This window comes from Chamaea fasciata, unplaced genomic scaffold (genome assembly GCF_029207755.1).
Source record: "Chamaea fasciata isolate MVZ Bird 193981 ecotype frontalis unplaced genomic scaffold, bChaFas1.0.hap1 SCAF_7, whole genome shotgun sequence".
In the NCBI taxonomy this organism is placed as follows: domain Eukaryota; kingdom Metazoa; phylum Chordata; class Aves; order Passeriformes; family Sylviidae; genus Chamaea; species Chamaea fasciata.
Genome location: NW_027094092.1, coordinates 38741207 through 38755061, shown reverse-complemented (window position 1 = coordinate 38755061; position 13855 = coordinate 38741207). Strand labels below are relative to the sequence as shown.

The 13855-nt window shown below is 38.4% G+C and overlaps 1 protein-coding gene across 3 annotated transcripts in view; it reads right to left on the bottom strand.

Annotated features, from left to right (window-relative positions):
• MIPOL1 (mirror-image polydactyly 1) overlaps positions 1–13855 on the bottom strand; it is a 183186-nt gene that overhangs the window by 42802 nt on the left and 126529 nt on the right. For all 3 annotated transcript variants that reach the window (XM_066188454.1, XM_066188456.1, XM_066188455.1), the window contains one exon: positions 4050–4144. In XM_066188454.1, coding sequence (XP_066044551.1) covers positions 4050–4144 — 95 coding nt within the window. The remainder of the gene's footprint in view (positions 1–4049; positions 4145–13855) is intronic.

Genomic DNA, 13855 nt, shown 5'->3' with positions numbered 1-13855 from the left:
ATCTCCAAGGATGGAGACAGCAAAACCTCTCTGGCAACCTGTTCCAACGATGGTCCGTCCCTGTGGTGAAAAAGTTTTCCCTTGTAACCTGTCTGAAACTCTCTGTTTTAAATCAAGTCAGTTGTTTCTCACCCTGTTGTCATGGAGCACTGTGAAGAGGCCGCCCTTCTTGACAACCTCTGCATAGACTCTGTCAGGCTGCCATTAGGTCTCCCTGGAGTCAACAAAGAAAGGAATATTTTTTCTTTCCCAGGCTGTACAAGAGCAGTACCCTTGGTCTCTCTTTACATTGCAAATGCCATGGCTTCCTGACCATACCAGTTGCCCTCTGTCAAACTTGCTCCAATTTATAGATGTCTTACTTTTACTGGGGACCCAAAACTGAACGCAATATTGTAGATACCAAGAATCTTTCCCCTGGAGAAAATAAAAAGGGATTTTTTTTCCTCCCTGAACGTCTCCACTTGTTTCCCCCCTTTAGGCACGCCTGTGTGTACTTATTTCACACACACAGATATTCTGGCCTTAAGTAGCTCTCCCCTGATTTTGTATGATAAAATGATATTTTGCTTTTCCTGGATTATACTGTTAGTGAAAGTCAGATTGGTATAAAAATGCACATTTTAATGTCATTGTTTACACAAGTATGCATGCAAAATAGTTAATATACACACAGAGTCATAATTTTTGTGTCCAAATCCTTAAATTGTTATTGTATGTTTAAGGCACAAGTAGAAGTGATGTAGGTATCCCTTGTATGCTTTAATGTGAGCCTCTAGCATTTTTGGTTTCCTTTGTTGTTGGGTTTTCTGTTTTGTTCTGTTTTGTTTGTTTATTTGTTTTTGTTTTCTTAAATTTGCTTCTTCTAAGTTAAAGGAGGACATAGTGTCCTGGTTCTGGCCAGGACAGGGTTAGTTTTTGCGCCAGCCAGGAGGGGGCACGGCTATGACCCAGAAGATATTCTATAACACCTCATAAGATTTTCCAGTGGCGGGGGAAGTGAGTCTCTCCTGGGGAGAAGGGGTTCCTTCCCATTGGGATAGTGTGGCTGTGGTTAGGTTGGATTGAGGATTGCACATGTGAATCACTCTCTTTTGTACACCTTGGTTATTAATATTGTAGCTGTTACTGTTAATTTTCTTGTCTCATTGCTGTTTTCAGTAAATTATTCTTATCTCAACTCCTGATCTTTACCTTTTGCGCCTCCAGTTCTCTTTTCCATCCTGTTGCAGGGGAAGCAGGAGGGAGAAAGGGGGAATGAGCAAGTGGCATGTGGACTGGAGAGAGACTCAACAAGAGCACTGAGTTGGGGAGTACCATTCCTAAACCACGACTCATAGAAACCTCAGTTAAAAAAAGGAGAAAAATAATAAAGTAGGAGGAATGCTTTTTGTAAGGCCAGAGAAGACCTAGGAATAAAAGGAGAAGTCACCAAACAAGCCAAAATTCTTAAGCCCCTGTCATGCTGGGGCTTAGGACAGAAAGTGTAAGAATCTGGTGAAGACATGAGAGAACAGTAGGTGAAGGGAATGTGCATCTAGCATTGTCACATTGCAGCTTTACAGTTCAGATGAAGATTGGAGCATATGTGGAAGCCTCTATTTTGCACACTGGGGAAGTAACTCCAGGGAATGCAGTCTTGAACAGAAAATCATACAGCTAAGTCACTTGGATCTAAGCAGCAAACTTCCACCTCAGTTCAAAACAGACTGTCTAAAAACACTCTCAGTGCTGACTCTAGACTACCATAGCATGGCAAACATTATGAGGAAATAAAAACACCCAGCAGACATCTATACATGCATCCCTTCCACATACAAAACAGAGTGCAAATTTTCATTCCTTTGGGATGGCTTGGGAAATGCACTGTCTACCTTGTCATTCATAATTACTGTGGCAATCCCACCCTTGCCCTGGTACAGTCCCCAAAGCTTTATGCACATGTGACATATACTCTTTTTCTGTCTCATTTGGCATGTGTTTAAAGTACTGTCACATTGTTGGATGACAAGGGCTGCAGATGTTCATGTAACTTAATGGAAACTGCAACCAAAATGTTAAGAAGTTCATAAGAATCCTCGCAATGGTGCAATTAACTTCTAATCAAGTCAAAAGATAGGCCTGAGACATCAAATGTTGCTGCCTATGCAGCTATTGGAGTCCTTGTTTCCTTTTACAACCCTTGCAGGTTCAGCTCCAGGAGGCCTCTGGCTTTTCAAGTCATGTCTTTAGATGCTTAAGGCAGTGTTTTCATATAGAGTGGTTGTGGAATCTCCATACTTAAAGACATTCAAAACCCTCTGAATGTGTTCATTGGCAATCAGGTCTCAGTGGCCCTACTTGAGCAGAGGTTGGACAAGATGACCGACCTCCAGAGGTCCCTGCCAACTTCAATCAGTCACTCTGTGGGTCCACTTTGGAACACATAGCTTCTAGAACAGTGAGGTAGGTAGGAGATAAAATCTTCTACTTTAGATGTTAGATCTTGTATATATCAATAGTGATAAAATAGTTCTTGCCCCAGGGGATTATCAGGTGACCATTTCCACATTTTTTGGATAGATTTTGCAAATGCCATCAGCCAACTTACAGTGAAATTTTGACTGCTCAAATTAAGAGCCGTAAGTTAATAACATGGTATATTCTAATGCTGATTCCTACAAGTCATAATTGTTACCATTTCTGGGATTTAAAGCATTTACACAAGTAGTTGCTTCCTACTATTCTTGTTAAACATTGTACTCCAGTGCAAACTTGATAGGCTATGGCAAACCTATAACTTAAAAATCAGTGAAGTCTCCTCCAATGTGTATAGACCAACACAGGCAAATTCTTAATTTCTGAAATATCAATAAAAAATTGCATTTCAGTATTTAAATTATTAAAAAAAACCAAAAACAAAACAAAAAATATTTAAGTGAGTAATAGGGGCACCATAGTAAATTCTTTCTAGCTTGGTAAATATTACCATAATTTGTGCACACACTAAATGCTGACCAAATTCATTAAATGCAATAATCACAAATTGCCTGGGGTTTCTATTCACTATTAACAGGCTTTAAATAAATACGTATGAGATTTACAAACAGAAGTTGTTTTTGAAACTTCCCTCCAAGGTTTTAATAAACTTAATGAGAAGGGGAAACTTGAAAAACCTCTAGAACCCGAGTATTTTTCATTTTTGAATACTGAAACACTGAAAACGTACACACTTCTGCTACTGCAAATGCTTTTTAGACATAAATAACTAGTCCTCCTTATTTCCAATGAGTATAGTATTCACATTATATTTATTATTTACCTCTGTAGCCCACATCCCTCATCACAGCCAGCCTTCAGATTCACAATTTTCAGCTGTGTTGATGCCAATTCTCCTGCCTTTAACCTGCTGGCAGCTCTGTATCCCCTCTCACGCAGGAGGTCAGGATGAAATGAGAGCTGTAACCCAACATCATTCCATAAAACAACCTAACTCCTTCAGTGGACCACACAGAGGTTTTCTTTAGGGACTAAAACCCACTGATCTATGCAAATGTTCAGTGCAGCCCACCTAAATAAATGAGAATGGATATTTCTCTCATTCTACGTACTACTACAGAACATAAAGAATTAAAAGGCACATATATTAGGGTTGAAGGAGAAAACAGTCTTTTAGAATTACAGATTTTATTATTTTAAAATCTATATTGACTAAGGTACGTGCAAACAATCAGGGAACAAACAAGCATTTATGTAATCTGGTTCTTTTGTTCATGTGTTTTTAAGTGATCACATTGCCATAGCACAGCTTTTTAGTGTGAAAATCAACCATCAACCAACTTTTCACTTCCCTTAGAAGAAACTAATACAAAATTCAGGCCATAAGAAAGGGACTCCTATTTCAAAGAGATGGCTGGTGAGCAGTAAAGCAGAAATGCAGGCTCTGATTCATTGATGTATTCACATTTTTCCAACAAATACCTATTTGATAAGGCCATTTCCTCAGTCAGACATCGTACAGAAAATTTCCCCTATGAGTCACTCATTCATATTAGAATCAATCATTTTACCTGTAATAAACACGTAATGTTTGGATTTCTTCTTCTAGTTTTTTGCACTGTTGAAGAGCAGCTTCTTTTCCTTGTTGCAAAGCTTTCAATTCTGCCTGTGAAATGATAAACAACCGATAACCAATTTACTCAGAATATCCATACCTTTTTGAAAACATCAATCTGTGCAATTATTTCAACCATTATAATTGCACACATAGTGCAATGTAATGTAACCTAGTGTTGTGCTTTAACCCCAGCCAGGAACTAAGTACCATGCAGCTGCTTGGTCACTTCCCCTTCCTCCCACTGATGGCATGGTGAGGAGAACCAGTAAAGAAAAGAAAATCAAACTTGTTGATTGAGATAAGAACAATTAAAAAACTGAAACAAAGTAAATGATATTAATAATAGTGATACTAATATGAGTAATTGTAATAAAAAGGAGAGCGACAGAGGGAGATAAATCCCAAGACCGACCAGTGATGCACAATACAACTGTTCACCACCTGCTGACTAATGCCAAGCCTGTCCCTGAGTTGTGACCACACTCTTTCCTGGTAACTCCCCCATGTTATGTACTGGGTGTGATGTTCTATCACACAGAATATCCCTTTGGCTACTTTGGTCAGTTGTCCTGACCATGCTCCCTCACAGCTTTTTGTGTACCATCTCACTGGCAGTGCAGGAAACACTGAAAGTCCTTGACTTGGGGCAAGCACCACTTAGCAACATCTAAAACATCAGTCATCAACATTATTTGCATACTGAATCTAAAACAGATCATTGTATCAGCTATCAGGAAAAAGCCAAGAACTATCCCAGCCTATTTAATTCTTTTGAAATAGTCTCTCTTTTTTGAGCATTGAAATTGTTTCTAGCTTTTTTTCCCTAGCACAATTATGTTTTGAATGGCTTCTCCCATGTATATAGTAAGTTTTTTGAATACCTAAGGTTGGAACTCTTCAGTTCAGTCAAGTGGTTACCAGCAAACATATTTCACATCATATATATGTGTTGCTATACTGCAAAACTGTTGCCCAACATACAGAAAGTGAAGCAAGGCTCTTGGCCATGAACTACTGACACATGACTCCGGTCTGCACATGACTCCCTGGCTGTTATGGGCAGTTCCCATGGTGGCAGCCCCTGGCTGATGTTAGCAGCAGAAGAGCTGCTGGATAACCAGGACCCTGAGCAGTGGCAGGCAACGAGCCAGCAGGGACTGCAGAGACTGGCACCGACAGCACATGCTGAAATCTGGGTGCATTCTCACCCAGGATCTGGTTAATAGAGGGGTGAGGGAATCCCCAAGCAATCACTGTCATTTCCCATCAGTGAACCCCACCAGATACTCCCCCTCCCATCCTTGATTCACACTGAAAGGAGTGTGACTCATGACTATGATGGAAATTGCAGCATGTGGCTTGTAAGTCAGGAAGGTAGCCAGCCCCAACAGGCCTTACAGTTAAAGAGGAGGCAGGAAGAAATAAGTATTCATGCATATTTAATGTGGGTCTATAGCTTAATCACCATTAATTTTAAAAGTCCAGTTTCAATAGCACTGCAGGACTGCCTTTAGGGCCAAGGTACCATATAAATTATTTTTAAATCAGAGGATGATTTATTGTTGCAACAACAAATAAGATCAGGCTTCCACAGCAATTCCTTGACACATGAGCCTGAGCATTGGGCTGTTTTCCAATGTTTTTAATTCATGGTGTAAGTTATTAATTGTACAAATTGTAGGGCCCTTAACCAAGAGGCACATGTGTGAGAAATGCTAACTGTGGGTTCTGCCAACTCTTCAGGACAGTGTTGTGGAAAAGTTTCTTGGTAAATTAAAGACCTGTTATATGAGCTACAAACCCATGAAGGGAAATGCACATAGTTCAGCCTCAAAGTCTGCCAAACTCACTGTATAATCATGAACAGCTCTGCCTGTATGCCTCAAAATCTCTCTCCTAAAACAAGGTTCCCACTTGCTTCTGTTTCCTGTTTGTCTCTTAAGACTGTAAGTCTTCAAGGCAGGTGTTTTACTGTTTACTGTCAACTCCCAGTCATCTATGGGCAATTCATCCTGCTGGTTGATTAATCATGTCCTGGATACTTGGCTGATTCCCGGCAAATTTTATTGAACACTGCATTGCACAAATGCAGCTACACAAGCAGTCTCTGAACCATGCTGCTTGGTGGGTCATGTTGCACCCAGGGTTTTGCACTGCCCAGGTACAGGACCCACTGCTGTAATTGCTACTGTGAGAGACATCCATAAAATCTTAACAGGAAGTTCCCTGGTGAAAAAAAACTTTCTTACTATATGGGGGGCGTTCCTTCAGCTTTAAAAGCAGAAAGTGTTAATGTTTAACCTCTGAGTGACAGTGGTTTTGAGCTTCTGATATTGAAAACAATGTACTGGGTGCTGGCAAGCCCTAACTTCTGTCAGCAAGAGGTTAAAATCCTCTGCAGGTGAGCCTCTTGCCTGGTGTAGCTTGCTGCCTTGCAAGCAGAACTCACAGAACACAAGACGTTAGCCAAACCAAGCTATTTTCTGTAATTATACTGTTCTGTAGGTGAAACAACATTCTTAAAAATTGGAAAACATGCTTGAATCAAAGTAGGTGGTTTGTTCTAGGGGCCAGTAATTAATATCCTTGCCAATTTTCAGTGTACTGTGAAGTGTGATTGAAATGGTAGACTGGAAGGAAATGTTTGCAGCTGACACACCTACTTGGAGAGATTAACGGCTAGTCTCTTTGGAGAACTATCATAAAAAACACACCTAATGTTCCACTTGCCTTTCAGGACAAGAGTCAGAGGCACTAGAGTCTTAAGACTATTATTCATGTCAGTTTTTCAGCAGAAGAAATGGCACTGATTTGACTGGGTCTGCATCTGGGTTTGTACCAATAAAAATAACACCAGAATCAGGTTCTTTGGATTTAAAAAAAAAAAAATCCAAGAGCTACAAAAAATGAAGGGAAGAAAAACAGACATTTTTTTAGCCTACTCAGTAACTTCTAGTAGAGTTGATAGTAGGAAGCTTCATGAGACCAACAAAAATCCAAGCACCAGAGTCTCTGTGCACAGCTTGCAGCCGTGTGACAAAATGACCCATTGTTCACAGGGTGGTAAACACAAATAAATGAGTCAAATATCCTCCCAAGGCAGACATGTCTTCCTACACTAGAAGAAGGAAAGCAAAACAGTGCCCATCACAAAGTTAAATTGTTAACTAAAATAATGGCATCTGCTCTACTATAAAGAATTTGGAAGACTCCTAAACGTATATTGAAATCCATCCACAGTGCATATGGCAAAAATCCTGCATGAGCTCACCTCTAGTAATAACAATAGCTGCTTGGGAACCTTTTAACAAAATATTGTTCCTCTGGAAAATGTCAGGCTGTGGAAATCAGAACTTTTCACAGAAACTGATTTGTTTTGATTAAATTGATTAGAAAGGTAGGGTAAAGAAGAAGCAAGAAGAATTACACTCAGGTTCCTCTGGTGATGGTCACTTTAGAGGTGAGCTTGGTCACCTTCTGGTAAAGGTGTCACTCAAAGCAAAGTTCCTGCTTAACCCTGAAAGGGTATTTTGATCACTTGGATACTGTGAAAAATCTTCCTGAAGATTTTGTTTTGTCTAGAAGTTCCTTCACTTTCATATTTGTTTTAATGAGAAGAGATCCTTTCTGATTCTCTGTCCCCCTTCCACCTTCCTGCAAAGGGAGGTGTTTCTTTACTTTCCCATTTTGCATTTTAGCAGTTATTTGGTGAAAATTTAAATTTTCCAATTAAATATAAAATCTAAATGCTGCCTATCAAACTTAAAATAGCTGATCTCAACTAAAGAAAATCTCAGTACTGATCGTTTTGCTGTTGCTTTTGCTTCAAAACATTTAAAGGAACAATGTTATGTGTTTTCTTACCATAAAGTCTGGAAAGATACAGGACTTAAGCAAAGGAAAACAGAGTGTAAAACTAGTTTTTATCTTTTCCTAATTCCTCTAGGGCAAACATGAGCACCCTCAACTCTAATCTAAATTGAAAGAGGTAAGAACACACTGCATCCTATGCTGTCAGGTTCTCTTTGGGACCTCACCTTTGAGTGAGAGACAGACAGCTTTTGTAAGATGTTTCAATATTCAGTAGAAGGGAAAAAATCCAATTAACCTGACTAATAAAGTTTCAAAGCTTTATTTTAAATTATTTTCTCAAGCATTTATAGACAGCACATATATTCCTATATATATATATTTATAATAAGCTCTTATTTTTCCTTTCTGAGATAGGCTAAACAAACAACCTTTTCTGTCACCTCTCATTGAGCAGGCTCTTCATTACCCTGATCAATTTAAACACATCTCTCCTTAGTACTCTGTGCTAATGCCAGTGGAAACCTCTTATCTGACACGTTCTTACACTCTTTTTGCTCAGAGTCACCCTCCAGCCTGTTCTCCTGCACACTGGTATTACCCAGATGACAGTGGAAACTCTTATTCATCCTGAAAAGATAATACCTTACACTTGGCAACAAAATTCCACCCACTGCTTTTGTTTTTCCAGTACTTGAGGCCATCCCAATCTTTCTTCAAGACAGCTTGAACCTACTTTGTGTTAATAATATCTCCATATCTTACTAAAAACAACCCCCAGCTCTGTATCATCAAGCAATTTTTTTGGTACACTGCTGCTCTTCATGCCAAAGGTTCTCAATGACAGCATTAAAGAGAACTGGTTCAGCACCAACTGGTAAGAAATTGGAGAGAAATTCCACTAGTGAAATCCCTGGACCTTAACGTTTCTTCCTTCAAAACTGTTTGCTGCTGCCTTCCTGCTAACTAGTTCCTTATTGCCTTTGACTAATCCCTCGTCTCCTTCATGGGTACATGACATTTTGCAGACAGACATGAGCTAAACGTGCCCGTTCTTCCAAACAAGAGACGCTGGATGAACCCAGTTAACAGCAAGCAGCATTTCCCACATTAAGCTTGTGCCTGCTTGTAAAATAACAATATACGCATTCCCCACTGTAATTAATAATTTTCCATATGGCACAACCTATAAGCTTGTGTCAGGTTATATTAAAAAAGTTTCCTTGTCTAAATAACCCGTTATCATATCAAAGAAGAATTCTTGATCATTCTTGTGTGAAAACTGTACTTCAATTCACTCTTGATGGATCCGTGCTTTAAAAACATTTTCCTTCCACATTTTCTCTGAAGCCTCACAATAAAGACTAACTGGTCTACAGTTGTCAAAATTACATTTTTTGCTCTTCTAAATATAGATGCTGTCTCTGCTAATTCCTGGTCATATCACACTGCACATGGCCTCATAAGATTTATTAAAGGACTTTACTATCATTCCTGGAATTTCAGGTGCCAACTTTTTCAGAACTGGGGATGGAAACCATCCATTAAACCAATACAAGCACAATAATCTATTGAACAGCTATCATACACTCCATTTGCACACATTCACTTTTCTTAACCCTTGTCCTCACAGCTGGCATCTTCATTGCCCAATGATGAGAGAAACAAAAATTAAAATCACATGCTTTCAGAGCTAATCCAGAATTACCCCTGATCTCCATGCCATTCTCAGACCAGTGGCATATTTTCTCTTTCCTTGTTCTCATTTCAATTGATACACTATTATTTGTTTCAATTTCCTTTCCAGCGGCAAACTTAGCTTAACCTCAGGCAATTTTCATTTGTCTCTGTATCTCCCGTTTTCTAAAGTCTAACTTCCTTGCTTATTAAGTACCCTTCTTGAGGACAACTTATTTGTACTTTATTTGTATAGAAATCATAACTGACTCAATTAGAAAGGGCACGCTTTCTACCGAGTGCAATTTCCCTTGGCTTGACTGAGATCCATGTTAATGTACGGGTCTTCCTTCACTCAGTAACAGTCACTACCAACATCTTGTTTTCTACTGACACGGGATATTCCTGTGGATTAGAAGAAGGTTGGGTCAGAAACCTGAGGAGTCTCCAAGTTAATTTCTACAATTTATGGTCTCAGTCATTTACATTTAGTAGAGCTTCAAAGGGGAAAAGGGGAAAAATGGCAGTAAGGTGTCTTTCTGCTCTAGGTCCTATGTTATCTGGAGTCTGAAACGGAATCTAGCCTTAAACAGACAACAGAGAATTGCTCCCGTTCCTTGTGAGGAAGAAGTACATTTCTGCTGATATTAGCAGGCTAGCTGGATAGGAAGAGCTCAGGTGTCTTCTCAGGGCAGCAGGAGATTGGGAAGGCAAATAAAGGTTTCTTTCATTCTGAGTTAGAACGAACACGCAAAAAAACCCCAACTCTGGAAAAAAATTAAATAACTGAAGAAATATTTTAGTCTTACACTATTTTTAATGCTTTTACATTTTACACATCATGTCAGTAAGAGAAATATATACTGCCTGATAGAGCAGATCATGTTGTGACACATATGAGATCCAGCTTCTAACCATTCTGTTATTTTTACATTAGCAGCTGCTACTTAGTGCAGATTACAACAGCTCATCTTATTTTCTATATCAAAGTGTCAACATATCAAACTGTTTCACCAACAATAGAATTAGGCGGTGCTTTGATCTAGAAAAGAATATAAGCACTTGTCTCATTAATTAGGGGATCAGAGGCTTTCAGGGTCAAGAAAAAGACTCCAGCTACCATGAGAGGACTGAAAATGGCCAGCACTCTAATAACACACTAAGCAATCTCCCTTTTTTTTCTTCTTTTTTTAAATTTTTTTTTTATCACGGTGCTGAAGTGTCAAATTGTCTCATTACAATACCAAAGGGGACACATCGACCTAGAAAATCAGATAAAATGTTTCAACTTGCATTTAAGTATCAGCTGGTCTTGATGATTTTAAAAATTAAGAGGTAAAATTAGAACTTACTATAGTAGTTGTTACAAAACACTGACATATCATGATATACATCATTAACAATAGTAAGCCCAAATTTAAAATGTAAAAATTGAATGCTTTATTTTTGAAGTTTGAAATGTAGGTTTCGATATTCACCAAATAAAACTTATGGGAGATAAACTGAGCTGAAAAAGTTTGGAGTAACTGAAATTATTAGAAATTCATGCAAAACTGTCTCTCAACACACAATTTTCTAACAGAAATAGTTTTTCTAAGCCTGTCTTAACTTGGAGTAAACGGAACAACTGTATTACTGATCCCTGATGGATCTGCACTGCTGTGGAGGATCAGTACAGCTAGAAAAATTACAATGAAGAACCAGCTGAGGGTTATTTCTGTGTGCGAATTTCAGGGTAAGGGTGGAAATTGTGGGAACTCCAACAGCCTTTAAGTTGCAGCCCTCACCAACCCTTTGCCACAACCACACCCGGGTTGACATACCCTTTGGGCACAAAGGAAAGGTATCTCAACAGCAAACATGACCTTTATGAGTTTGCAGCAGGATGAAACAATTAATCATAATATTTTACTCAACAATCTAATATTACTCTTAGTCCAAATAAATATCTGTAATGAAACTTTTTTTTCAATAAAAAGTATTATCTCACTGCATTGTGAAGATACACTGGTTTAGATGGAAGTATGTCTGAGGAATGCCAGACAGGATTTCTGACAGAAGAGAGAACTCCTCCCCAGCCATGTGATTACATTATTTGTTTTGAATGAAGAAACCTAATGCTGAGTCCCAGCTTCTTGCATTAACCCACTCTGGGCAGCCTGGTGGATTCCTTCCAGTGAGAATGCTTCCCTCTCCAAAGTCATGTGAATTACCCATGTTTCTGATGACTATCATTGTCTGTCTTCTCTCTCCAGGACTGACAAAAATATTTTTTTATTAAATGGCTAAGTATGTGAAAAGCAGATACAAACAGGGATACATCATGGATAAGAAGTTGAACTCTAGAAATCAGCCATAAAAATGTTTGAGGGTGCTGAACTTGGATCAGGGAGCTGAAATAAGGGCTTTCACATACATGATGGGAGAGCATCAACAGTGGCGTTTTAACCTGTATAATTCTTAATTTACCTTACAAAGAATATATTTATGTTTTTTCTTATTGGAATTAAAATCTTTAACCCTATAATCTTCTTTTTACTCTGAAATGGAACTCCTGTTTTCAAGAAGTGTTGTGCTTCACATCTATCTTATGTCACCTTACTCAACTCAGCCTTTATGCTATCCCTAATTTAATATTTTTTCAGGACTTTTTCAGAAGACTTGTAAAAGATGTCACATTCAGACTCTTGTCTCCATCACAAAAATGCCCCAGTGAGAATACATTATCATACCAGATGAACATTGCTTGTGTGGTTGTTCATTTCTAAGAGATCCTGTTGTGACTGGAATGACAGCAACAGGTCACAACATATACTACACAGATTGTATAATTAGAAATAAACAAATCACCAAAAAGCTTTTTACTGCTCTGAGAAAGAAAACGAAAGAATACAAAAGCAATTTTGCTGAGACTAGGTATGTATGTGGTTAGCTTTACTACAATAAAAGCAAACAATATCATTATGCCTGAGATTTGATGCCTTATTCTTGTACTACGTGGTCACACCACATTGGGAAGAAGCTCACTGTATCAGCAATATTTAACAAGCAGTTTGCTCTTTTACAAGCACATATTGAAGGCAGATTTGCCCAGGGAAGTGGGCCTATCCCTGGAGGTGTTCAAGGCCAGGCTGAACGGAGCTCTGAACAACCTGGTCTAGTGAAAGGTGTCTCTGCTCAAAGCAGATGGATTGGAATTAGATGACCTTTAAGGTCCTTTCCAACCTATGATTCTATAATTCATCAATTATCACATTATATAAGAAAGTATCTATATGAAATGCTCATGTTTCAGTGAGATTTTGCTCATTTAACCTTAGATAGGATGAGACAAAGTTTCTTCATCATCTGCAGTATTACTCTGTAATATGCTATACTTCTTCCAAGCAGCCTACTGATATACTGAAAATTGCAGAAAAAATTACCTATTCAAAGGACAATCCAAGGCATGTGATAAGAGTGTGAGACTAATATATGGAACCATTTTATTTTAAAGAATACTTTAGGGAGTGAGGACAATTCATTTGGAATTCAGGAACCATTTTATTTTAAAGAATACTTTAGGGAGTGAGGACGATTCATTTGGAATTCAGCCCTTGAGGGGCTGACACAAAACTGCAATTGACTTTCCAGGGTCAAGATTTCATTTATGGTTTCCATTAGTTTGCATACATAGGTAAAAACCCCAGAGATACCATCATGCATGCCTACTGTGCATATGGATAACTACCTCATGATATTGCAAGTCTTATTTTAGGTAAGATATAACTATAGTGGACAAGAAAAAGGCCCCTGAAAACTTCTGAGGATGACAGCTCCAAAATACACACTCATAGCTGGACTGGGCTTTGCGCATAAGTAATGCCACGTACAGAGACGCTGACCTTTTAGTAGGAAGAATTTTATTAAGAACACCAGCTGGGGGTGCTTTAATGCAGGTAGGTAGATACTTCACTCAAAAGTATACTAAATCACAATGTATACTGTGAAAAGACCATAAAAAGAACACAATCAAAAATACTTTGTTTAAATAAAGAAAGAAAAACCCATTCATGACAGCAATTTCTGCACGGTAGCCATGTCTTTACAATCTATATGAAAATAACACATGTAAGTTAGTTAATTCCTTTATTTCTCAGATTAAATACCGTTTACAGCTGTGGACTTGTGGAAAAGAAACATTATTTCATGTTCTGTGATTCAGGTTTGGCCTTGGTGACATTACATACTTTTTTTCTCATTTAAAAATCAATTTGGAAAATGCAAATTCAA